The sequence below is a fragment of the Salvelinus sp. IW2-2015 genome, linkage group LG17, assembly GCF_002910315.2.
Source record: "Salvelinus sp. IW2-2015 linkage group LG17, ASM291031v2, whole genome shotgun sequence".
NCBI lineage: Eukaryota > Metazoa > Chordata > Actinopteri > Salmoniformes > Salmonidae > Salvelinus > Salvelinus sp. IW2-2015.
The window spans coordinates 7,487,435-7,515,416 of NC_036857.1; the positions used below are offsets into that span (position 1 = coordinate 7,487,435).

General features: G+C 42.1%; 2 protein-coding genes and 1 pseudogene across 2 annotated transcripts; 2 read left to right on the forward strand and 1 right to left on the reverse strand.

Moving 5' to 3' along the window:
- Window positions 1-2,383: 2,383 nt before the first annotated feature.
- On the reverse strand, window positions 2,384-4,012 carry LOC111976739 (protein BTG1). Its single transcript, XM_024005827.2, has 2 exons — window positions 3,449-4,012; window positions 2,384-3,301 (listed from the first exon to the last, which is right to left on the reverse strand). Exons 1-2 carry the CDS (start codon window positions 3,564-3,566, stop codon window positions 2,955-2,957), a joined length of 465 nt encoding a protein of 154 aa, XP_023861595.1. The 5' UTR covers window positions 3,567-4,012; the 3' UTR covers window positions 2,384-2,954.
- Window positions 4,013-4,929: 917 nt separating this feature from the next.
- Window positions 4,930-20,154, forward strand: LOC111976856 (cytochrome c1, heme protein, mitochondrial-like; annotated as a pseudogene).
- A 2,478-nt stretch (window positions 20,155-22,632) lies between these two features.
- On the forward strand, window positions 22,633-27,140 carry LOC111976607 (14-3-3 protein beta/alpha-2). Its single transcript, XM_024005567.2, has 6 exons — window positions 22,633-22,948; window positions 24,506-24,807; window positions 24,908-25,031; window positions 25,250-25,413; window positions 25,733-25,828; window positions 26,074-27,140. Exons 2-6 carry the CDS (start codon window positions 24,514-24,516, stop codon window positions 26,128-26,130), a joined length of 735 nt encoding a protein of 244 aa, XP_023861335.1. The 5' UTR covers window positions 22,633-22,948; window positions 24,506-24,513; the 3' UTR covers window positions 26,131-27,140.
- The last annotated feature ends 842 nt before the right edge of the window (window positions 27,141-27,982 follow it).

Below are 27,982 nucleotides of genomic sequence, written 5' to 3' on the forward strand. Positions count from 1 at the left end.
GGCAAACCCCTGTGCTGTGTATGTCGGGAAAAAAGTTGGAAAAAGTTAATGGAAAAAGGCTGGCCTTTAAAAACAAGAACTATTTATCTGGAAAATACTGACTGGTGTGGACAGAGTGCAGAGAGAGAGAGAACTTAAACGTAAAGAGCAGTGGGATATGATTACTGGAATTTTGGACAGAACTCTTTTGCATGAAGTGATTATAAAATCTAATGCCAAAGCAAGCAATGAAGAAAGGAATGTATTCTTCTTACTAACACCTCCCTTTCTGACTTAAAACTCCAACAAAAATGTTTCCCCTGGTCTCTCGTGGTTTTATTTGGAAATGTTTTGTGTAGAAGCGTTTGTTACAAGTCAGCATCTACTGTCTGCCCCTCCTATAATTTTTCAGAGTGCAGGTGTCCATCTAGTTTCTCAAACTTGGTTCATGTGAGAAAAACAGTTTTACTTGAGAGCTTGTCCAACTATGGGAGCAGCCAATATTAAGACAAATGCATACCTAAAAGTATGTGTAAGGCTTGTTTAAACTGTTGCGCTCAAACTAGGCTGTACACATAAACAATTGAACTATCTCTCTTTTGCTTCTTTACAAATTAAAAACATTCCTCATCCAAGTACCTTGACAGTTTTCCTACATTTCTCTCCATTTTCCATGAAAAGATATACAAGGTTCTCCTCTGGCTGTTCTCATGTTTTTCCATGCCTCATTTTTCCAATTGGCATGGTTTATGTGAGATATTTAAATTCATTTTAATGCAATAACAATATGGTGTAATTTCGATTATTATTAGCATTATTATATTCATCATACTCTCGGTGCACTTTTGCAAAGCAATCTCACTTATATTCAAAGGTGATGAGATGAGAACTTTGGCAATTTTTTAATAAAGTAGATGTGTGGTCCTAGAAGTGAATTCCCAGAGTGAGACATATCATGTTAATATGTGATACAGTAGATACAACCATGCTTCTATAGTTTTTGTGGAGGTGTGACTGACCATTTTCCCACCATAGTTTATTCCCCATTTATTTGCTACTTTAGAATCTTGGCCTCCATGAGCATGTGGATATGATTTGATTACTTAAACAGAGGTGTACTTTCACTGAAGTCTGCTTTAGACATAAAGAGGTTTAATGGGAGTCTTTGTAGAATCTGCTGCACAGGACAAGTCGTACCTAGACACTGAAACTGTGCTGCCCTTTTATGACTGCCTGTCTTATTGAAAAAAGGTAAGTATGTGGAAATGGTTCATTGCTGTAACAGATCAAATTAATGATAAACGAGTTACTTTGGCAAGAGCAGAAATTCAAGCCTTCTGGGTCCATATCATCTCACCTCGGGGACAACAAACCAGCCAAAACAAATGCTTTTTGTCATTTTATATTATGCTTATTACCGATCAATGATTTGTTTTAGACAAAAAGCATATTGTTTCACTCCCGTTGAGAGCAGTCGGCCTAACTGTAGATGGAAATACCAAACCAAAAGAAAGGACAAAGTCATCTCTGATGGTATGCAACGGCAAATATGTTCCCCTAAAAAGTATTCTACAATTGCTAGCAGCTGTTTATCATACATCTGCTTTGTCGATGAGAATCTGAAGCTTCAGTTTACTTCCCAAGCTTCATTCCTCGAGTGTGTGCTGGTTTTCTTCCTGACCAATTACTGTCCGTCTTAGTCATTCTTTTTGCTTTTTTGCTCTAGAAATGACATTTCTCAACCTCATTGCAGGTGTAGGGTTACACTGTCCATTGTGCTCCTCCTGTGCTCATTTCCCTGCCACCATTTCACTCTTCACTATCATTACAAAATCTGTGTTATTCATAAATCTACTGAGTGCCTTTGTGCGATACTGACCCCTAAGTTGGAGTGGTCAAACCTGCTTATGTCACTGCTCCCTTGCCTTTCGTGAAGGGATGGAAGATCAGAACCTCTAATACAATCTGCTAATACATGGGGTCAGTATGTTCAGTCAGCTGCAGCTCAGGCTCCAGGTGACCTAAATATCCCGCCATCTTATCTATAACCTGATCTCAACACCCGGGGTGTATTCATTACTTCTTTCAACGGAAACTGTTTACTATCCAAACGACTGCAAACGGAATGAAACAAGGAGACATACCAGAATTTGTCCAATAGAAACTTGTTTTGTAGCAAAACATTTTGCAACAATTGGAGTAATGAATACACCTGAGCTTACAATGGCAGCCTTACCCTCTGTAACATACAGACGCCTCAATCAACTGGGTTGTGTGGGCACTAAACAGGAGGAATGAATGTCCAATAAGAACATGCATTTTCCCCATTTTCGTGCCTACTGAACACAACCATGATCCTGCCCAACACGAGACCATTGTTGATAGAGAAACCATGGCAGAACAATTGCTTTTGAGGAATTTATTACAAATACAACTAATTGTAATATAAATCTATACAATTTTTGCTTCAGGACAGTACTTAAGTTACAGATCATGGAACTCATGGAAAACAATTTATCATTTTCATGAGTCACAACAAACAAACAGGGTGTGGCAGTAATACTAAAATCTTTAAAGGGATACTTTGGGGTTTTGGCCATGAAGCCCTTTATCTACTTCCCCAGAGTAAGATGATATCGTGGGTACCATTTATGTCTCTGCATGCAGTTTGAAGGAAGTTGCTAACGACTGGAAGTCTATGGTATCTGCTTGCGTGCTAACAGATACCCATAAACTTCCAGTCATTGTGCCAACACTAGTTAGCATTGGCTTACAAAACTAGCTTTAACTTCCTTCATACCTGACAGATATATAGAAATGGTATCCACGAGTTAATCTGACACTAGGGAAGTAGAAAAAGGGCCTTATTGGCAAAATCCCTAAGAATCCCTTTTAATGTCTTAATTAATTACATCAAAATGTGGGGCAGAACTGATACAGAAGTGCACAGAGAAAGCTCTGAACATAAAAAAATATTAGCTTGAGACGGTCATCATGAAAGAATTGGAGGGGCTTGGCCTTCCAAATCTCAGTACTTCCTTGCAGCTGACCATGTCTGTTGTGTTGGCATTAGTTGGCACTGGTGGAGTGGACTCGTAGAGGACGCAGATGGAGCCATCCTCTCCTATCCGATAGGACACCTCGTACGGATCGACCCACATCGTCAGTTCACTGGGCAGGAGTGAGAAGAGTTGTTCTCGAGTGAGTCCAATGGTGCAAGCTGCTTGGCCAATCAAGGGATCCATTTTGTGGTTGATCCTGAGACATCTGTACCCCGAGCCTTTGCATGGAGCCTGGGGGAACCAGTGGTGTTGGTAGTGCTCTGTAAGAGGGCAATGAGAGCAAAGCATTAGACCCAGCACAGAGGTAATTAAGCTAGTTTGCTTAATAGTAACTAAGTAGTAGTCTATAGGCTCTGAAATGTCAACAACACAACAATGGCTTTTACATAGCTAGCTACATACTCTACCTCCTAAAGCTTCCTCCAAGGAATGGGTGAACTCTTTCAGTAAGTCTTCTGACAAGTATCCAGTTGCTCTCAGCAATCTGGCAACAAAACTGGCCGCTGTTGAGACTTCAGTTTTCATCTTCGAAGCTAGATGCTATTCATCTCACCAGCCAGACGTTGAATAGCAACGAGCCCAAGTTGGCTCTATATCCGAAATATCAAGCAAAATGTAGACTTTCCTCCGTTGAAACAAAGGCTACACAACAAGGTCCAGAGACAACCAGTTGCCGTTGGTCTTTCTTTTGTCGAGTTGTAAACGCTAACGTTAGCTAACGTCAGTTGCAAAACGAAAGCCACAATAATTCACTGAGACAATGTCGGGTTAGGAGTTACAATTTGGCACCTACCAAACGTCCGATAATTTGATTGGATCTAAATGAAAATAAAGAAATAACTTGAGATATAAAACATTTTCAGATAATTAATTTAATGTACATAGAATATGATAATTTCACCCCTTTGCTGCTAAACATTATTTTTGCGTCATTAAGCCACATCTACTAATCAGACCAAACGTTGTTTAAATGACGTCACAAAGCTTCTTTCTCTATGGTGACGCAGCACCTCAATCGAAGAACTCAATCACAGCGCCACCTGTGTGTTTAAAAAAAATGTACTACATCAAGTACCACATTTTACAACTCAGGCCAAAAAGCTCTTTCTTGCTGCACTGTACTATTTCTAAACTAAAGCAAGGCATACACCTAATATGGCACACCCTTTTCAGGCTACTGAACTGACCCAGCCAAGCTGTACTATGCCGACCTGATAACACATTCATAGTGAGAGAGAGCTCTATTATCTATTTATTTTTTATGATCTTATTTTTTATTATCTATTTCACTTGCTTTGGGAATGTAAACATATGTTTCCCATGCCAATAAAGCCCTTAAATTGAATTGAGAGAGGGTGAGCTCATGGGCTCCTGAGTTCTTCTGCAAAAATATAGAATTAGAGTTGGATAAAAGCAGATATTTTTTTTCGCAAGGACTTATAAAGGATACTAACCTCAACATCAAAACCTTCATTCAAAATCCAAATTCCATACCTAAAACCTTGATTTTGGACAAAATTACCTGAATGGACTATTACTACCAAGGACTATCAAGAAAAAACTTCTAACAAACCAAAACATGCAGAAGAAACACAGCAGAACCTAGAAAAACCATCCAACACTAAACTGAGTGAGTAATGTTAAGTCTGAACCTACTTTTGAAACCAAAAAGTAAAATACAATAATCTCTAGGTAATGTTGTTATATAAAGCTCAATAAATTAGGCTACTAAGCTACCAGGACAGAACTGACAACTTCAACTTCAATTAGCACTGAAGTGAGAAGTGTGAAAATCATTGAGCCTAACAATGGCAGGAGAGTTTCCCCCATGCTGAGTGAGCCCCCATCCTGAGTGAGTCTGATCACACCTCTTCAAACGGTCCTGCAGATGAGGATAGTCACCCCACCCAGTACTAAACACACCCAGGTCAAACAACTGCACTGCTCCATCATTGAGAGGGATAAATTCACAGAGCTGGAGAGGGACATGGTGGAGCTCAGAGAGCTAGCCCACACAATCCAGACAGAACAAACTCACAAAACAGACCAGCACAACAACACACCCCCAACAAGACCCGGAGGGCAGAAGGTGGAGATGGACGGCTGTCTGAGAGAGCTGGCTGCTCTACGGACTGAGGTGAGAGAACTTGAAGAGGCACACCTGGCACTGAAGGAGGTGAGAAAGCTGAGGTGTGACAGAGAGCAAGACACTCCCCCAGAGAAGCCAGCAGAACAGCCGACCTCAGAACCGGACCACATCCTCAACACCACAACGGGACAGACAACACAGGACACACCAACCCAAAAGACACCCCCCGCTAACAGCCCCCCTGTCAGCTCCCCTGATAGCTCTCTTGACAACCCCCACACATCCACTGAGGACACACAAAAGCCAGAGATTGTGCTCCTCATTGACTCAAATGGCAAATACATTCAAGAAGTTAAACATTTTCCCAAACACAAAGTGACTAAACTCTGGTGCCCAAACACTAGGCATGCCCTGGAGCTGTTGTCAGAGGACAGACTAAGGTCCCCCAGCCACATCATAATTCACACAGGTGTAACCGATGTGAAATGGCTAGCTAGTTAGCGGTGGTGCGCGCTAATAGCCTTTCAAACGGTGACGTCACTCGCTTTGATACCTTGAAGTAGTGGTTCCCCTTGCTCTGCAAGGGCCGCGGCTTTTGTGGKGCGATGGGTAACGATGCTTCGTGGGTGACTGTTGTTGATGTGTGCAGAGGGTCCCTGGTTCGCGAGGGGACGGACTAAAGTTATACTGTTACACAGGCACAAATTACCTGAGGGCCTAGCAGGAAAGGGTGGCCACAGCACTCAAGGGAGTGACTGAAAAAGCTTATTTCACTTTCCCCAACGCACATCTCCAACCTGCTACCACAAAAAGACATTCACCCTGTCAACATACAGCGGGTGAATGTAAGAACTTCGTGAGACTGTGCCTCAAAACCTAATGTCTACCTGGCCCACCACCATCCTGGATTTAAACAGCCTTTAAACAGCTAATTAGAGCAGACCTAACCCACTCTAACCCACTTTATCACCGACCTCAACCCAGAGTCTCTTAGAGCGTTTACGGTCAGTCCACTGACACCCCTATCAGATCACACAAAATCACACTCTACTTGAACAGAGCTATGCTCAATCATGAAGCATCAAAGCCAAAGGAACTGAATAATATTAAGAAATACTATAGATGGAAGGAAAGTAGTGTGTAAATCTACCAAAAAACAATTGGGCAACAGCAAATTCAATCCCTTCTAAATAATTTTCTGGACAAAATGTTTCACTGTAATAGTGAAGGAGTAAACTTGGCAGTAGAACACCTAAACAGTATATTTGACCTCTCAGCTTCCCTTTCAAATCTAAAAATGTCAAGCAGATAACCTAAAAAAAGTAACAACAATGACAAATGGTTTGATGAAGAATGCAAAAACCAGAGAAAATATCCTCAGTGTACAATGTAAAACACCAAATAATGCATGCAGAGCAGAATTAGGCCGATACCCGCTAATTATCGAAATCCAGAAAAGAGACGTTAAATTCTACAACCACCTAAAAGGAAGCGATTCCCAAACCTTCCATAACAAAGCCATCACCTACAGAGAAAGCTAGTCACAAACACAAACAGACCCCACAGAGCCCCAGGACAGCAACACAATTAGACCCAACCAAATCATGAGAAAACAAAAAGAGAATTACTTGACACATTGGAAAGAATTTACAAAAAAAACAGAACAAAATGGAATGATATTTGTCCCTAAACAGAGAGTACACAGTGGCAGAATACCTGACCACTGTGACTGACCCAAAATTAAGGAAAGATTTGACTATGTACAGACTCAGTGAGCCTTGCTATTGAGAAAGGCCGCCAAAGGCAGACCTGGCTCTCAACAGAAGACAGGCTATGTGCACACTGCCCACAAAATGAGGTGGAAACTGAGTGGCACTTCCTAACCTCCTGCCAAATGTATGCCCATATAGAGACACATTTTTCCCTCAGATTACACAGATCCACAAAGCATTCCAAAAAATATCTGATTTTAATAAACTCCCATATCTATTGGGTGAAATACCACAGCGTGGAATCACAGCCGCAAGATTTGTGACCTGTTGCCACAAGAAAAGGGCAACCAGTGAACAACAAACACCATTGTAAATACAACCTATTTTTATGTGTATTTATTTTTCCTTTTGTACTTCAACTATTTGCACATCATTACAACACTGTACATAGACATAATTTGACATTTATAATGTCTTTATTCTTTTGTGAGTGTAATGTTTACTGTAAATTTTTATTGTTTATTTAACTTTTGTTTATTATCTATTTCACTTGCTTTAGCAATGTAAACATATGTTTCCCATGCCAATAAATTGAAATTGAATTGAGATAGACAGCCCACCATAAATATTCTTTGCTCTGTTTTATTGCCTCTGTTTATGCCAATGACTGTAAATATAATGGACACTGATCATGTGACACAACTCATTATTTTATTTTTTTAACTGCATTGTTGGTTAAGGGCTTGAAAGCATCTCTCAGCCCATGTGACAAATACAATTAGATTTTATTTCTATGTGAGACTCAATAGCACATTGAAGTCAAATTAAGACAGTTAAGATGGAGTCTCATGGAGGGCGTTATCTAGCACTCCTGTTAGGCAGCTAGCTAGCTACAGTTACCCATAGSTGGCTAGCTAGTTTTATAGTTTGATCATTTATTTCAATACGTTTCAGAATTCCCCAAAATATGTTTATGAAGCTATTTCCATTTTATTAGGGTCCTCACTACGAGACTAAGCCAACTTGCCAATGCTAAAGTCAATATCTTCTATTTTTTTTTTTAGCAAGCTAGTTTCATAATTTTGTTTGACATGCTGAAATGTTACACTAAATAATGGGTTCAATGACATACATCTGGTGTATTCAAAGCAATTATTGGTACAATGATTGTCTTCGGTAAATGTTTTTATTTACATGAAAATTGACCACGAAAATGGCCATTTCCCCATAATGGAGGATCCTGTTTTCTGCAAACATTGCCTGCAGTACCACGGTTGGCCTTGTATTTCAGTGGCTTCAATGAGAGGGGCAGTCATTATCCCCTGGTTTAGCATACACCACAATTGGAAACATGCTGGAAAGGACAATCTGACAATAAAATGTATCCAAGCCAGCACAGTACAGTTTGGGTTGGCAATATAATCTAAAATGGTTAATCGTTTTACATATTTATTTAATCCAAAACTGATCCGTATGACCTGTGGACTTCCTGATCTAATGCCTTTAATAATCTTTAGCCAAGCAGCTAAAAGTATTGTGTACTTGACTCAAACTCAGGGTCTCTGCGAGAAGGAGGAGGTTGAAAGGGCATGTTTTCGTGAGAACCTCATTCATGGGTTAATTAGCTCCCTGAGCTAATGCCTATGCTTACATTCAGCATCAAACACGATCTTGTGTCTCGAGACCTGAGTTCAAACCTAGTTGGTCACAATAGGGCTTGAATGCACACATGCCAGCTACCAAGCCTGGGCCTGGTAGAAGGCACTCACACAGTGAGATTTCACAATAGCTGTTTGAATAAACATACTATTAGTTCATTTTAGTATACTGTAAACGCACGGTATCCTTTCAGTTGAGCATACTAGTAATACTCCTGTTTACCGGAAGTTGATGCTATTGCTATGCAACCTCTTGCTAGCTTGTTAGCATAACAAATGACTAGCTATACATTTTGGGTGTGTTCGTAAATTCAGAGCGTTTCCCTTTCGGAGCGCATACTGTACGCTTTGGTCGAGGTGTAGGGGTTGATCCAATGTCCGTCACAACAGCAGTCAAGCACACAAGCTAGCTACTTCCAGACACAAATGAGAGAAGGCCTCACTCTGACCATTTTACTCTCCCAAGCAGAGCTGGTTAGGCTTTTTTCATGTTATCCAGAGCATTGGTGACAGTCACTGTGCTGCTTGCAACAATTTAATTACGCATTTTTTTTGCCAACACAGGCCATTTTCAACAGGTGTTGAGCGTGAGGGCTTCCGATTGGCGCAGTGGTCTAAGGCACTGCATCTCAGTGCTAGAGACATCACTACAGGCATCGTGGTTCGAATCCAGGCTGTATCACAACGGCTGTGATTGGGAGTCCCATAGGGTGGTGCACAATTGACCCAGCGTTGTCTGGGTTTGGCCGGTAAGTAAAAAATGTGTGACTTGCCTAGTTAAACAAAAAAATTATCAGTTATTCTGCGCTCTGACAGACTCGAGTACTCTGAAATTGGAGTAGATAGTGTGAAAATATGCTTGGCCTATCATGTGTGTGTGTGTGTGTGCTGGAAGTAACATTTTGCCCCAGATAGTGTGCTCAGAGGCTGTGGTTAACCTTGAGTGGGAACAGTATGTTTTCTATGCAGGTGTAAATAGCTCAACAATGTTGAAGAACTGTCTGTGATAAGTGAGGACACGAAAAACAGGAACCAAGCTTGTGACCTCAGTTTCTAGGGTGTGGGTGCGTAATCTAGAGCAACAACGCCGGACAGTTGGAGCACCTGGGGGCTGGGACCAGCCTGTGCGCCAACGATAGGTTGAGCGAGTCTAGACCACGCTCAGCCTCTACTTTGACAGGCCAGCTCAGAAGCGGGAACTAACTCTGTCTTAGTATATAAGAAGAACTCTGTATGAATAAGTTAGTTCTCTGTTCTGCCCTGCGTGGTGATACAGAGAACCCGTATATACGAAAATTGCATTTACCATTTATCGCTTGAGTTTAATAAAAGTACTTATAGTGTATTAGGTGACTCTGCATCACATTTATCCTGATACCAGATTTGGTTGACGCAATAACAATAGTGAATGTACCATTTACCAATTAGCTAAGACTGACGTGAATAATCAAGTCAATAAACGTTGGGTAGTTAGTTAGATAGCATATAGTTAATATACTGGCAAGTTCGATGTATTAATAGCCAATTAACGTTATGTAGCTAGCTACCTACTGCAGTAATGATATGCTTTGCGGTTTTTAAGGACAGCGTAGCCAACATAACATGTAGCGTAACTTATTTGAAAAGTAATTACTTTATTACATTGCTCAACATTTTCTTAACATTTGTCATAATTAGTTAAAGCAATGAAATTGTATCCGCTCTTGTCGGATTTCGGCTGCATTTTTCCCCGACATTTTTTTCAAATCTGAAAACATAGTGAAGCCACGCCCATTTTTAGGAAGAATTGTATTATGGGCCATAAAAGCACGGAAATCGTGTCCACTGTTTGTATACTTTGTATTTTCGCGAATGAAGTACGACACCCGGGAACTTTTGGCATACTAACTATATCCAATAAGCATACGACATACTCAATTTACGTCACAAAAAAATTGTACTGTTAGTATGAGTATTTGAACGCAACTCAAAACTCTTCTCTTTGTTGTCACGGCCTTGTTTGAGTTTGCGGAGATCTATATTACGCTTCGAACACACCGACTGCGTCATTGCATCACTGCTGCATAACATTTTGCGCAGCTAGAAAACTATACTGATGCAGGTACCTTTTGCAAATGGTCGCATGCGGTTGGACACATGGAGGAGAGAATAATTTTCGCAGTATCTTCAAAACCGTGTCTTTTTGACACAACTGCTGACAGCTACAGGGACATAAACACAAAAAATGCTGCTTGGAGACAAGTGTCCACGATAGTAGGATTGCCAGGTCAGTTTAGTAGTGAGCTTGTGCTAGATATGGCTAGTTAGCGTTAGCTAGCAGACCCACACAGACCTGCGCTTTCGGCGGGGCTGGTCCCGGCCCAACAGCGCGATCAAGACCACCTTCCACAACGTTGGTTTCATTGTTGAAAGAGCCTACTCTGCCTATCTTTACTATTTATTATTGCATTTCGCTCCAAAACTGCATTTGAGGGAAATTATATTATAGGCTCTCACAATTAATTTGAGGATGTCATCGAATAAATAATATACTTGGCAAATAAATTTATAAAAAATGTAAAGAAATTATGCAATCAAACTGTTTTTATGTAATCACAAATTTTTACTGAATGTGTATGCAAAAAAAAAACGACATTCATATTTTGCTACTTTCTGTCAAGTCCACTCATACAATTTGATGCATACGTTCGATTTATCGAACGTATGCCACACAGAACGCACTGCAACTGCCTCTGCAACGCAATGCTGCAAGGCAAATGCAGCGTTCCATTGGAAATGAATGTACTTCTGGTGTATCGAAGCGCAAARACACAGTCGGTGTGTTCGAAGCGTTAGTCTCAGCCATTGGTATGTATGGCTGGTTACAGTAACAGTGGGATAAACTATATAATGCCAGCTGACGCTTAAACCGACTAGCAAAAGCCTAAAACTGACCCATACCAAATTGTTTATACATTCTGAAATGAAATATCGATTTGTGTGTCAGACGTGTCATTATAGACTTAACCAGTAAGTGCAGTTACAGAAGAAGCCGAAGGACAGTTATGTCACTGTGATTGTTTGGTAACTCCCCTTGATCACCACCTGGTGGACATACTCACGCTGCACTAAGCAGAGGGAAGGAAACTTTCAGAGCAAAATAAAGCTGGGTGCAAGCATTGCGGTTCATGGGACAGTTGTGTGCTGTAGCAGCAGAACTCTTCTGAAGAATGTCGTCATCACTAATCAGGTAATCTTAGCTATATTTTAAATACAGACTTTCTCTATTGGATAATATTGGATTTGTAATGGAATTTTGTTTTGAATATCGCAAGGTCATCTCACCGGTAGCATTAGTTTCCTGGCTAGCTAGCTAACTAGCTAGGAAGATGGGCCAATAGGACCTCTAGCTACTACTATAGTTAGCGAACTCTAACAACAAGTCAAGTCTCTAGCTCAAGTTAAGTTGTTTGAAACTCAGTTATATTGGTAGTGCTCTACAGTGGTTGTCTTATGTAAAAGCTGAGGACATGGATTTTTTAACTAAAAGACCAAGCTATCTATTCACCCTTTTCTTCCCTGTATGTAGCCTACTGACATTCACCTTGATTTCACCTTTTCCACAGGCAAGCAACATGTCTTTTGCCAGCCTGTCCAGAGGAAAGATGGCCCTATCGTCGTTGGGTGTGTTGACTGCAGGAGGGACAGTATTGCTCAGATGCTTCACCAGACGGTGAACGCCTCAGATCTGGAGTTTCACCCACCATCTTACCCATGGACTCAGTGGCATGCTGTCATCTCTTGATCATGCCAGGTTAGATCACCTCCTTTATGTTATTATCACTCATGTGAGGGGATGTTTACATGGCTCCCTGAGAAACACGTTGAGGTTACACAATTCTCTCATGCCTCTGTTGTTTTGTCCCACAGTATCTGACTTGGATATCAGGTGTACAAGCAGGTGTTTTCTGCCTGTCATAGTATGGAATACATGGCCTTCCGAAACCTTGTTGAAGTCTCGCAGACATAGGCTGAAGTTAAGGTGCTTGCTTAAAAGGTGAGATTAACTGACTTATGTTACTTAAGAATACATTCCAAAATAGAGTAATCAGCTGTTTTTATAACTACTAATGAGAAATTCAAAAAATGAATGTTGATGCTAAACATTTTTTCCCAGTAGATGGCCCTGACGACTCTGTAGAGATGTTGACACGTCAAGGGAAGCTGTCGGACTACTTCCCCAAGTCATACCCCAACCCAGAGGCTGCCCGTGTGTCGAACAATGGCGCCCTACCCCCTGACCTCAGCTACATAGTCAATGCCAGGTGATTCTGTGGGCTGCTTAAAATAGGTTCACCCCAAGCAAGATCTAAAATGTACATATGACTGTTTACACAGGTTTAGTTCCTTGCTTTGAATCTAGGGACATTTGTAGCTTTCACCTAACCCTACCTGTTATGGCCCATTTTGCCAATTTTGCTGCCTTTATAGATTATAAGCACAAGTGAATAGCTGAAGGACGAATCCAAGATAACGTAGCAGTAAGACGTGTTTGTTTTTGTCCCGTGTAAATATTCTGTTTTTTTGTATTTTTTTTTGTGTGCATTTCAATATTTTGAAATCTCTTTTTTTTTTTTGAGAGAGAATTAAATATACCTTCCTGCAACCCGCCTCACCCAATGTGGTACGGATCTGATATTTTTTAGACCTTATAACTGGAACCTCCATAAGAAGCTAGTCAGCTAATTAGCTACTAGCTATTTAGTCATTGTTAGCCACTGCTGGTGGTCTTTACCTTTAGCTCAGACACCAGCCGATTTAGCCCGGATAATACCTGCCAGTCTGCACAGCGCGATATCAGCCCTGAGCATATCGGACTGCTTCTTTCCACTACATTACCGGATTCCTGCCGCAGGCTCTGGACCAGCACACCTGATCATCGCAACTAGCTAGCTGCTACCGAGTGGCTATTGTGACTAACGCCCTTGTCCAGAAGCAAGCACCAGTTAGCCTCGAGCTAGGCCCATCTCTCAGCTAGCAAACGATGTACACCAACTACAATACCTCTCTTGCCAATTGGCCTGGACCCTTTGTCGACACGGAGCCCCGCCGATCCATCACTGCTGGTCTGCTGACGTAATTCAGCCTATGTGTTCTCAACCGGCCTCTGTCGGTGAAGACCCATCTGCTGGCCCCGGCCCGCTAGCTTTCTGAACTCCCGCTCGCCTAGCGTAGTAACGACTACCGAACAGCTCCCTGTTTCCTCTATTGCTGCTCATTGGACCCTATGATCACTCGGCTACACAGCTGATGCCTGCTGGACTGTTCATTAACACGGTACTTAATTTTGTTTATCTGTCGGCCCCAGCCTCGAACTCAAGCCCTGTGTGTAGCTAACTGACCCTCTCTGCCCATTCATCGCCATTTACCCGTTGTTGTTGTCTTAGCTGTTTACCCTTTGTTGTCTTACCCGTTGTCTTAGCTCTCCCAATCAACACCTGTGATTGCTTTATGCCTCTCTCTCTAATGTCAATATGCCTTGTATACTGTTGTTTATGGTAGCTCTCATTGTTTTATTTTACTGCGGGGCCCCTAGTCCCGCTCAACATGCCTCAGATAGCTCCTTTGTCCCACCCCCCACACATGCGGAGACCACACCTAGCTTAACTGGCGCCTCCAGAGATGCAACCTCTCTCATTGTCACTCAATGCCTAGGTTTACCTCCACTGTACTCACACCCTACCATACCCTTGCCTGTACCTTATGCCCTGAATATATCCTACSACGCCCAGAAATCTGCTCCTTTTATTGTCTGTTCCCAACGCACTAGACGACCAGTTCTTATAGCCTTTAGCCGTACCCTCATCCTACTCCTCCTCTGTTCCTCTGGTGATGTAGAGGTTAACCCAGGCCCTGTGTGTCCCCAGACACTCTCATTTGTTGACTTCTGTAACTGTAAAAGCCTTGGGTTCATGCATGTTAACATCAGAAACCTCCTCCCTAAGTTTGCTTTATTCACTTCTTTAGCACACTCTGCTAACCCTGATGTCCTCGCCGTGTCTGAATCCTGGCTTAGGAAGGCCACCAAAAATTCTGAAATGTCCATCCCCAATTACATTTTCCATCAAGATAGAACTGCTAAAGGGGGCGGAGTTGCAATAGCCTGCAGAGTTTTGTTATACTATCCAGGTCTTTGCCCAAACAGTTCGAGCTTCTACTTTAAAAAAATCCATCTCTCCAGAAATAAGTCCCTCACTGTTGACACTTGTTATGGACCCCCCTCAGCTCCCAGCTGTGCCCTGGACACTATATGTGAATTGATTGCCCCCCATCTATCGGCAGAGTTCGTACTGTTAGGTGACCTAAAGTGGGATATGCTTAACACCCCGGGCGTCCTACAATCTAAGATAGATGACCTTAATCTCACACACATTATTAATGAACCTACCAGGTACAACCCCAAATCCGTAAACATGGGCACCCTCATAGATATCATCCTGACCAACTTGCCCTCTAAATACACCTCTGCTGTCTTCAACCAGGATCTCAGCGATCAATGCCTCATTGCCTGCGTCCGTTATGGGTCCGTGGTCAAACGACCACCCCTCATCACTGTCAAGCGTCCCCTAAAACACTTCTGCGAGCAGGCCTTTCTAATCGACCTGGCTCGGGTATCCTGGAAGGATATTGACCTCATCCCGTCAGTAGAGGATGCCTGGTTGCTCTTTAAAAGTGCTTTCCCCACCATCTTAAATAAGAATGCCCTTTCAAAAAATGTAGAACTAAGAACAGACATAGCCCTTGGTTCACTCCAGACTTGACTGCCCTTGACCAGCACAAAAACATCCTGTGGCGCACTGCACTAGCATCAAATAGTCCCCGCGATATGCAACTTTTCAGGGAAGTCAGGAAACAATATACACAGTCAGTTAAGAAAGCAAAGGCTAGCTTTTTCAAACAGAAATTTGCATCCTGCAGCACTAATTCCCAAAAGTTTTGGGACACTATAAAGTCCATGGAGAATAAGAGCACCTCCTCCCAGCTGCCCACTTCACTGAGGCTAGGAAACACTGTCACCAACCATAAATCCACGATAATTGAGAATTTCAATAAGCATTTCTCTACGGCTGGCCATGCTTTCCACCTGGCTACCGCAACCCCGGCCAACAGCTCTGCACCCACTGCAGCAACTGGCCCAAGCCACCCCCTCCCGCTTCTCCTTCACCCAAATCCTAACGGCTGATGTTCTGATAGAGCTACAAAATCTGGATCCCTACAAATCAGCTGGGCTAGACAATCTGGACCCTCTCTTCCTAAAATTATCCGCCGCCATTGTTGCAACCCCTATTACTAGCCTGTTCAACCTCTCTTTCGTATCGTCTGAGATTCCTAAAGATTGGAAAGTGGCTGCGGTCATCCCCCTCTTCCAAGGGGGAGACGCTAGACTCAAACTGTTACAGACCTATATCTATCCTACCCTGCCTTTCTAAAGTCTTCGAAAGCCAAGTGAACAAAGAGATCACCGACCATTTCGAATCCCACCGTACATTCTCCGCTATGCAATCCGGTTTCCGAGCTGGTCACGGGTGCACCTCAGCCACGCTCAAGGTCCTAAAAGATATCATAACTGCCATCGATAAAAGACAGTACTGTGCAGCCGTCTTCATCGACCTGGCCAAGTCTTTCGACTTTGTCAATCACCGTATTCTTATCGGCAGACTCAACAGCCTTGGTTTCTCAAATGACTGCCTCACCTGGTTCACCAACTACTTCTCAGAGTTCACTGTGTAAAATTGGAGGGACTGTTGTCTGGACCTCTGGCAGTCTCTATGGGGGTGCCACAGGGTTCAATTCTCTGTATATATCAATGATGTCGTTCTTGCTGCAGGTGATTCTTTGATCCACCTCCTAAGCAAACGACACCATTCTGTATACATCTGGCCCTTCTTTGGACACTGTGTTAACAAACCTCCAAACAAGCTTCAATGCCATAAAACACTCCTTCCGTGGCCTCCAACTGCTCTTAAATGCTAGTAAAATGAAATTTTCTTGCTCTTCAACCGATCACTGCCCGCACCCGCCCGCCCGACTAGCATCACTACTCTGGACTGTTCTGACTTATATGTGTGGACAACTACAAATACCTAGGTGTCTGGTTAGACTAAACTCTCCTTCCAGACTCACATTAAGCATCCAATACAAAATGAAATCTAGAATCGGCTTCCTATTTGCCGAACATACCCTCGTAAAGCTGACTACCCTACCGATCCTTGAGTTCAGTGATGTCATTTACAAAATAGCCTCCAACACTCTATTCAGCAAATTGGATTAAATCTATCACAGTGCCCTCCGTTTTGTCACCAAAGCCCCATATACTACCCACCACTGCGACCTGTATGCTCTCGTTGGCTGGTCCTCACTACATATTCGTCGCCAAACTCACTGGCTCCAGGTCATCTATAAGTCTTTGCTAGGTAAAGCTCCGCCTTATCTCAGCTCACTGGTCACCATAGCAACACCCACCCGTAGCACGCGCTCCAGCAGGTATATTTCACTGGTCATCCCCAAAGCCAACACCTACTTTGGCCGCCTTTCCTTCCAGTTCTCTGCTGCCAATGACTGGAACGAATTGCAAAAATCACTGAAGCTGGAGACTCATATCTCCCTCACTAGCTTTAAGCACCAGCTGTCAGAGCAGCTTACCGATCGCTGCAGCTGTACACAGCCCATCTGTAAATAGCCCATCCAACCAACTACCTACCTCATCCCATATTTGTTTTTCTGCTCTTTTGCACCCCAGTATTTCTACTTGCACATCCTCATCTGCACACCTATCACTCCAGTGTTATTTGCTAAATTGTGATTACTCCGCCACTATGGCCTATTTATTGCCTTACCGCCTTACTTCATTTGCACACACTGTATACAGATTTTTCTGTTGTGTTATTGACTGTACGTTTGTTTATCCCACGGGTAACTGTTGTTTTTGTCGCACTGCTTTGCTTTATCTTGGCCAGGTTGCAGTTGTAAATGAGAACTTGTTCTCAACTGGCCTACCTGGTTAAATAAAGGTGAAATTTTAAAAAAGGACAGTTGTGAAGGAAAGGGTCTTATGAGTGTGCAGTATTCACAATCTGCCTCCGGCTTTCCTTGCAGACATGGAGGAGAGAACTATGTGTTCTCCTTACTGACAGGGTACTGTGACCACCTGCAGGGGTTGACGTGAGAGAGGACATCTACTACAATCGTAATTTCCCTGGCAAGGCCATTGGCTTAGCTCCTCCCATCTACAACAAGGTTCTAGAGTTTGAGGATGGTGAGTGGTCTACATTGTGTGTAGATTAGACTCTTCTCTTTATCAGACTAGGATATCACACACCTGTACAAAACCACTAGATATGCACTGGGCATGTTCAACGGCAACCCTTTTTCCTAATGACATCGCTCCACAGGCACCTCAGCCACTATGAGCCAGGTGGCCAAAGATGTCTGCACCTTCCTGAGGTGGACAGCAGAACCTGAGCACGATCAGAGGAAATTAATGGTACTGAAAGTGTGTGGCTCTCAATTATAGTTCTCTAAGCTGCCTACTTTGTTGGGCAACTAGGTCATACATTTTTTATCTAATGCCGTTGATACTTGTGATGGATGCCAATGACGGTATGTTTTCTTTTTCTCTACAGCTACTCATGGGGTCTGAATCTAGGTACCATTGGTCTATTACATGAAGAGACACAGTTGCTCACTTTTTGAAGAGCTGGAAGATAGATAGCATACAGACCACCAAAATAAGACAACTCAACTTCATCCACTGCTTTCAATCACTACCGGTATACTCCTCTCAGGATTATTGACTTAATTATTCAATTTTCTTTAATCTACCCCCCATTTCATCCTCTGACATTTAGCGAAGTATTCTTATATATACAGTTGAAGTCGGAAGTTTACATACACCTGAGCCAAATACATTAACTCAGTTTTTCACAATTCCTAACATTTAATCCTAGTAAAAATTCACTGTCTTAGGTCAGTTAGGATCACCACTTTATTTTAAGAATGTGAAATGTCAGAATAATAGTAGAGAAGGATTTATTTCAGCTTTTATTTCTTTCATCACATTCCCAGTGGGTCAGACGTTTACATACACTCAATTAGTATTTGGTAGCATTGCCTTTAAATTGTTTAACTTGGGTCAAATGTTTCGGGTAGCCTTCCACAAGCTTCCCACAATAAGTTGGGTGAATTTTTGCCCGTTCCTCCTGACAGCTGGTGTAACTGAGTTAGGTTTACAGGACTCCTTGCTCGCACACGCTTTTTCAGTTCTGCCCACAAATGTTCTATAGGATTGAGGTCAGGGCTTTGTGATGACCACTCCAATATCTTGACTTTGTTGTCCTTAAGCCATTTTGCCACAACTTTGGAAGTATGCTTGAGGTCATTGACCATTTGGAAGACCCATTTGCGACCAAGCTTTAACTTCCTGACTGATGTCTTGAGATGTTGCTTCAATATATCCACATAATTTTCCTACCTCATGATGCCATATATTATGTGAAGTGCACCAGTTCCTCCTGCAGCAAAGCACCCCCACAACATGATGCTGCCACCCCCGTGCTTCACGGTTGGGATGGTGTTCTTCGGCTTGCAAGCCTCCCTCTTTTTCCTCCAAACATAACGATGGTCATTATGGCCAAACAGTTCTATTTTTGTTTCATCAGACCAGAGGACATTTCTCCAAAAAGTATGATCTTTCCCCATGTGCAGTTGCAAACCGTAGTCTGGCTTTTTTATGGCGGTTTTGGAGCAATGGCTTCTTCCTTGCTGAGCGGCCTTTCAGGTTATGTCGATATAGGACTCGTTTTACTGTGGATATAGATACCTTTGTACCTGTTTCCTCCAGCATCTTCACAAGGTCCTTTGCTGTTGTTCTGGGATGATTTGCACTTTTCGCACCAAAGTACGTTCATCTCTATGACGGCTGCGTGTCCCATGGTGTTATACTTGCGTACTATTGTTTATACAGATGAACGTGGTACCTTGAGGAGTTTGGAAATTGCTCCCAAGGATGAACCAGACTTGTGAGGTCTTGGCTGATTTCTTTTGATTTTCCCATGATGTCAAGCAAAGAGGCACTGAGTTTGAAGGTAGGCCTTGAAGTACATCCACAGGTACACCTCCAATTGACCCTAATCAGAAGCTTCTAAAGCCATGACATCATTTTCTGGAATTTTCCAAGCTGTTTAAAGGCACAGTCAACTTAGTGTATGTAAACTTCTGACCCACTGGAATTGTGATACAGTGAAATAATCTGTAAACAATTGTTGGAAAAATTACTTGTGTCAAGCACAAAGTAGATGTCCTAACTGACTTGCCAAAACTATAGTTTGTTAACAAGAAATTTGTGGAGTGGTTGAAAAACTAGTTTTAATGACGCCAACCTAAGTGTATGTAAATTTCCGACTTCAACTGTATGTCTTTTTCTTTTTTACTGTGGTCAACAATTTCAAGGTTTTTTTCCAGTTATTTTGAGGTCAGGCTTCATGATTGACAGCACTGAATCAAAATAGGACAGGTGTTAGGAAAACTGGTATATTATCGCACAAACATTATGTACACATTTTATGTGCAAATACTTAACATACACATCTGTAATCAATAAAATGCATTTCCAATGACCATATTGTTTTTGTGGTAAGGAAGGGGAGGGTGATTAATTACATACCCCGATGGTTATAAGTATTCACCCCCTTGGATTTTTACACATTTTGTTGCGTTACAAAGTGGGATTGAAATAGATTTTTTTTTGTCATTGATATACGAAAAATACTCTTAATGTTAAAATTAAATTCTACAATTTTACAAATTTAATAACTAAAATATAGTTGTTCAGGAGTAAAATTTGGATGAACAAATCACATAAATTACATGGACTCAATCAGATAATAGGGGTTGACATGATTGTTTAATGACTACCACTTCCTTTGTCCCCAATATACACACATCTGTAAGGTCCCTAAGTCAAGTATTGAATTTCAAGCACAGATTCAACCACAGACCAGGGAGCTTTTCAAAAGCCTCAAGAAGGGCAGTAATTGGTAGATGGGTAGCAATAACAAATCAGACATTGAATATCTAAGCATGGTCAAGTTAATAATTATGCTGTGGATGATGTATTAAACCACCCAGACAAATCGAAGATAGTCATCCTTCTGAACTGAAGGACAGGAAGGAAACTGCTCAGGGATGTCACAATGAGGCCATTGGTGATTTTAAAACGGCTACAGTGTTCAATGGCTGTGGATAGGAGAAAACAGGATGGATCAACATTATAGTGACTCCACAGTAATGACCTAAATGACAGAATGAAAAGAAGAATACACATATACAGAATACAAATAATCCAAAACATGCATCCTGTATGCAGCAAAGCACTGAAGTAATACTGAGGGGGGAAAACACGGCAAAGTAAAACACTTTTTGGCCTGAATGCAAAGCCTTATGCTTGGGGAAAATCCATTACACTCATTAACTGCCTCCTTATTTTCAAGCATGGAGGTGGCTGCATCATGGTATGGGTGTGCTTGACATCGGCAAAGACTGGGGAGTTTTTCAGGATAAAAAGAAATTGGATGGAGCTAAGGACTGGCAAAATCCTAGATTTCAGCAAGACAATAACCTACAACAAAATGTCAAATCTACACGAGTTGCTTACCAAGAAGACAGTGAATGTTCCTGAGTGGCCAAGTTACAGTTTTGTATTAAATCTGTTTGAAAATATATGGCAAGACTTGAACATTTCTGTCTAGTCATAATCCCCAACACCTTGACAGCTTGAAGAGTTTTGAAAAGAAAAATGACAAGTAAATACATTTGAATCAAACTTTGACACAAAATGTGGGGGAAACCCAAGGGGGGGGGGGGGGGGTGAATACGTATGATAGGTTGTGTATATGAATGGAAGTTGGACACTAGAGAGTTTTAGTCACATGCYAAGGGTTGCAAGGTACAGTGAAAATCTTAAGTTTTGAGTTCCAACAGTGCAGGTCAAGTCTGGGGGGAGGAGGAGCAAGTAGCTGACTAGTGGTGGCTATTCAGCACAATAAATGTCCATTAGGTGGGGGCAGGGCCTGTTGAGGTGGGGGATGTTCATAGGGGGAGCAGCGAAGGGTGACAGGGGGAGCAGGTGGCTGACCAGTGGGGGCTATTCAGCAGCCTAACGGTCTCGGGGTATAAGATATTGGATCGTCTTTCAGTTTTTGCCATGATGCTCCTATACTGCCTGCGCCTGAGTGATGGAACCGGGGAGAACAGTCGGTGCGGGGTCCCTGATGATCTTCTTTGCCTTCCTGCGACACATGGTGTTGTAGGTGTCCTAGAGGGCAGTCAGTGTGCACCCAATGGTGTGATTGGCTGAGTGTACCACCCTCTGTAGCACATCCGGTCAGCGGTGGTGGAGTTGCCGTACCAGGCTGTGATGCAGCCCAACAGTATGCTCTCAATGGTTCTCCTGTATGACACTGTGAAGGACCTTGGGGACAGGATGAATTTCTTCAGGCTGTCATGCATTCTTCACCAAGTGCTAAACTGTTCTACATTGGACCCCTGATCATGCAATAACTTGGGGCATGCACAAAACCAAAGCAGGCAAAATGACTGATGAACAGCACTGCACTTATGCAATGTACATGTATGAGTCAACTGTATTATTTGAAATTAAGTCATTGTAAGATACTGAACACTGTTTGCCACTCTGCTCATCCACATTCCAAAGCATGTCTATTTAGCTTTGAGTCATATTGACTCATACAGGCTCAACATGCTCCACTGTAAAATGCCCTGAATGTCAATTGCACATACACTGCAATGAGTAGAGTACAGTATGTAGGAGTGTGCAAGCTGATCTATAGTGCAAAAACACACCTGGCCTTGGTATATCTTAAAACACTGGCCAATTGCTAGTGCATTTCTTTTTATAAAATTTTTCAAATCTCATGTATTTTTTTTCTTCAAATCTCATGTATTTTTCAACAATTTTTCAAAGCTGTGATGAGATTTGTCCTTCAACTATTAGTCATAGGGAAGTATAACTTCTTCCAACGTCCAGTGGCAGGTGCATCCATAGAATGGGTCCAACATGCATTGAATTCAGTGCTACATTGAAGAGATGTGTACAGCTGTTCCTCTTGCTACACACTGCACTGTACTGGTTTAAATAAGAGGTTGAGTCTCTCCCATTGAGTGCTTTGATAATAAAACATAGTAGGTAGCTTTATAAACCTGATTAAAACCAATAGATGTAATGTCTGTCAAAGGTTGAAGTCTCGGTTTGACATGTAGTTAGCTAGCTAGAGGAAACAGAAGCGTCAATATAGCGGAAGTGGTACTGCCCTGAACGATTCTAGGAGCGAGACGGAGGACGGAGGCTGCATCTTTCAGAGAAATAAAACAGGAATTAGAGCCGTAAATATTGTGAGTTTGTATAATCGGGGACCCGATGAAAGTGCATTTATGTGTTAGGTCTTTATTTATTGTGTTAAATATTACACAGTATATTCGTTTCGGTGTAATTATATTCGTTAGCCATCATGCTAACTCGCTAAATCAGACAGCGCTCCTCTGAAGTGGGCCGAACAAGGACTTGCTAGCTGGCAATCATGACACTTTGTTCTTGCAAGCTTGCTGACCTAGGCCATGTACGCGACTGAAAATCGTTAGCTAACTGTAAGATACTCGTTAGAAGCTGGATAACGTTACATCGTAGTACAAAATAACAATTGACTGGTCCCTATATAAATGGACATACGAGAAGTTGATAACCCTTGAACATCGTATTTTTCAACTAGCGAAAGTTAGCTTGCTACTTTCCCGCTAGCTATTATTTGACATTCTCCACTCTTCTGACGTGCTTAGCTGCTACTAGCTGATCTCTCGACTAACATCCCTACTAGCTATCCGCTAGCAGGCTGAGCACAGGCCTTTGCGGCTAGGTAATAATGTCACAATCTGACCCGCAACGTTAGCGGGATAATTGTGTAGATTGTTGGCAACGCTACACCTATACGGAAACAATTTTCTGTTAGCCTTCTACGTTAAATTATGGTTTCGTTTAACAATAATGGTAACCAAAGTTAGGCCGTTTGAGAAGTGCCGTCGCGTTTGCTAGCCAGCTAGTAAGCTACATCAAGCGTTTTACCGCAACGTCGTTAGTTAGCTGAAGCTAGCTAGGCAAATCTCCGCCATCCAGACACCGTTTTAATCATGTATTAATTTGGCTAGTAATAACTAAAACGTCAGATAGCAAACCAATATCTAACTATCGAGACTAAATAATATTTAGTGATTTGGGGCGGGTGAAGAGATATCGAAAGGTCGATTGGTTGTTCTGTCAGAATTGGCTAGCTGGAGTAACTAGCTAACGTTAGCTATCTAACTCGACGACATGTAGCTAGGTAGCCCCACGCATTGCTGCCACAGTACTAGACAAGTTCCTTGCGAGAACATTTTCAGGAACACACCACCATGACGAAGTTGTATGGTATCCGGACTCGTACAACAGCGGCCATGCACCAGTAAAAAATGAAGGCCGAGTGTAAACAATATATTTATATATAAAAAATCTAAAAAACCACACACACCGGATAGGTGCAGTCATAGTAGACCTTTCCGTTACTGGCAAAACGCTTCTAACCGTTAGGCTAGCTTCCTGTTTTAGCTACTAGTACGAGCTACATTCAATTGCATTCGTATTTGAATTCATAGTAAATTGCATAATCATGGCCCAAAAGGTAGTATGAAAGTAGGCGATATAATACTCCCCTAGCCATGAATTTATAAGAATGTCCGAATCTAACCAAGGAACCTACTGCCCCCTCTTGCAGGTGTCTCCTCTCAGCAGTTTGAATAAATGCTGTAATTGACCAGTTATATGACATAGGTATATCTAATCTCAATAGTCCTTTCCTTCATCTGCACAGACATAAGACCAGAAGAAAAAGTCCCACCTTACTATGTTTCTTTCTCACACAGACTGAAAAATGGACAAGAACGACCTAGTACAAAAGGCTAAGCTCGCTGAGCAGGCAGAGCGCTATGACGACATGGCCGGGGCCATGAAGTCTGTGACGGAGCAGGGCGGGGAACTCTCCAACGAGGAGCGCAACCTGCTGTCAGTGGCCTACAAGAACGTGGTGGGGGCACGCCGCTCATCCTGGCGCGTCATCTCCAGCATCGAGCAGAAGACTGAGGGCAGCGAGAAGAAGCAGGCCATGGCCAAGGAGTACCGGGAGAAGATTGAGACCGAGTTGCAGGACATCTGCAATGACGTGCTGGTAAGAATAACTGTTGTGGTCTACCCTGTGAAAGGGGACTTTTTACATTTCTCACTAGGCAGATATGCTGATTTCAACAACAACAAAAAATGTATTTCAGGGACTTCTTGACAAGTACCTAATTGCCAATGCGACTGCAGCTGAGAGCAAGGTTTTCTACCTGAAAATGAAAGGCGACTATTATAGATACCTGTCTGAGGTAGCAGCTGGAGACGCAAAGAAGAGTAAGTAAGCAAGAGTTCATTTAGAGTTACATAAAATGGAACAATGCACCAAATCACATCGTCATGACTCGTGAAACTCCTAATGGATCAGATGTGTGCCTACAGGAATATGTTAAAATATTCTCTAAAGATGTGATGAAATGCGCTTCCGCACACTAAGTGCATGTTGGAATCATGGCATTGCTCAAACTCATCTTCTTCCTTGTTCCTTTTTAAAGCCACAGTGGATAACTCCCAGCAGGCATACCAGGATGCTTTCGACATCAGCAAGAAGGAGATGCAGCCCACACACCCCATCAGGCTCGGCCTGGCCCTCAACTTCTCTGTGTTCTTCTATGAAATCCTCAACAACCCAGAGAAGGCCTGCACCCTGGCCAAAACGGTGAGAGAGTGACTTCAAGTGCCAAGTCATGCAACCTCATCTTTTACCCCCAAGACAATCAATAGCACAGAGCTTCACTCAAAGCATGCAGAGCCATTGTAGCATGTCTTGTCTTGACAGTTTCTGCATTTGTATGAAGGGACTTTGGCTCAGTTTTCAAAAAAGGAAATTGGATTTAAAATGGCACCCCTGCTACAGTTATTTCTGCATGCCACAATTTAACCAAAATGATTAGTGGCCGTGTACATTTGTATAGTCGATTCTGGAATAGCTGGTGGCAGTTTTGCATTCTATTCTTAGTGTAATTTACTCTTTACAGGCATTTGATGAAGCCATCGCTGAACTTGACACCTTAAACGAGGATTCCTACAAAGACAGCACCTTGATCATGCAACTACTAAGGGACAACCTGACTGTAAGTTCTGTTTGTCTCCTATTTATGTAATCACATTTTTTGTATAAATAGTAAATGGTTTGATACATCTTCCTCTTGTATTGTCATTTATTCAATAGTAATTTCATTGATGGTTCCAGTTATATGCATCTGTTTTGTAAATTGCTATGGCAATGTGTTTTTTAATTTTTTATTCATTCTAACGTGGAAAGTACCAAATGCAATTTGGGGAATATAATGTAACACATCTTTACCTCTCTTTGCAGCTGTGGACATCGGAAAACCAGGGAGACGAAGGAGAGACCGGAGAAGGGGAAAACTAACGGAATTGCACTGTTAATCCACCTACACTCTTAAACACAAACAGCTTATAAACATCCCCCTCCACTCCATCAGCCCCTCCCCCTTCTGTATGACAAGCAGCCTGAATTGTTCCTGACCAACTAGTTTAACCCTCTCAGGTCACTGAGGCGACAGGGTAATGTTCAGTTGTTAGCAGGTTGTCATTTTGTTTGTGAAAATAATGTGGTTGTATTGAGTAGCGAGTCCATGTTTTTGTTTGTGTGCGCGCGTGCTAGATCATATGTCTGTGCGCCTGTGTGTGACTGTTTGTGTTGGGGGCCGGGGGGTTGTGAATTCTAATCATCTTTCCTTCATTTCTTTGTCCTACCTAGCTGGTTAAACATTTTTCATTCTCTTTTTTTTTTATGGTCATTTTTTTTAGTGTGATTCGTCATGGTATTTGAAGGTTTTATCGTATGGTTATTAAACTGGCAGTTAATTTTCACCTAACACTGTGATGCTAAGTGTTGCATTTTCTTCCCCACTCCACTATTGCTTGCTTTTGAAGTTCTGACACGCAGTACAATCCTGTATTTAACTAACAGTGCAATTCTGCTGTCGGCTCATACAGAAAGGAGGCAGGCTGTATTGTGACACTGGCATCTGGGTGTTTCGCTCTAATCATGATCACAATTTCAAAATTTTAACGGTTTGATTAAGGGACCCCTTCGTTCGCCATGTTAGATTTCCTCCATCATAAGACATTCCACCAGAATTATATTACGCATTCTGTAAGGCAGAACTCTTTTTGAACAAAGTGTGGATTATTGTCCTAGTGGTATAACTCATGGTTCAAGATCAAGCGCTGCTTGAACTCGGTACAATGAAAAATTTATGTGCTTAAATGTACCTTGTATTTTGCAAGATTGACTATCATCTTTCTGTAAAACCTACAGTAACAACCTTTTTTCAACATTAATTGAAAATGTCTTATCACACTGTATCAACCCTGCTTGCAAAATATTCCTCTTAAAGCAGTTGTTTTCTCCAATGTTTCTGTGCCTGGGTTTCTCTCCTGTCTCTTATGGACACTTTGTTTCAGACTGCCAAAAAGTTTTAATTAATCTTAGACCAATCAAGAGTCTATATTCAATTCTCATGTTTTAGAATCTAAAACGTATGAATCAAGGTTTGTAAGGTAACGAACGGTATGATGTGATACTTCTGCTTACTTGCCCCTGAACTTTACTGCTTTGAAAATGACCCTCAGAAGGAGTTGTTGTCCAACTTATCGGGCTTGTTTGACAGTGCAGGCGACTGTTGACAAACTGATCTATGAAGAAACTTGCATCATCAATAAGTTACCGTTATTATTTGTAGATCAGTTTACTCATAATTCATTATAGTTTTAATCCTCTCGAACACATCCATTGAGAAGCAGCAGATTGGAGACCCAACCCAAGTAAGAAGCAGTGTCACAATACCATACACGCCACGATAACATCCCACATAGAGTAAGACACGACTGCATATGTCAGTCTGTTTTCTTAAAGATGTACCACATACTGAGTATAACATATTTATCTAGGCAAGTCAGTTAAAAACAAATTCTTATTTGCAATGACTGCCTACTCCAGCCAAACCCGGACGACGCTGGGCCAATTATGTGCTGCCCTATTGGACTCAATCACAGCCAGATGTGATACAGCCTGGATTCGAACCAGGTACTATAGTGACGCCTCTTGTCCTGAGATGCAGTGCCTTAGACCACTCGGGAGTTAGAATCCTCTGAATATATAAAAAGGCAATAGGTGAATGTGGAACAGCCTTTCTTGCTTTGTTTTTACTGACCAGTATTCTTTTAGATTTGTGTATTTTTAAAACCATCCTAGT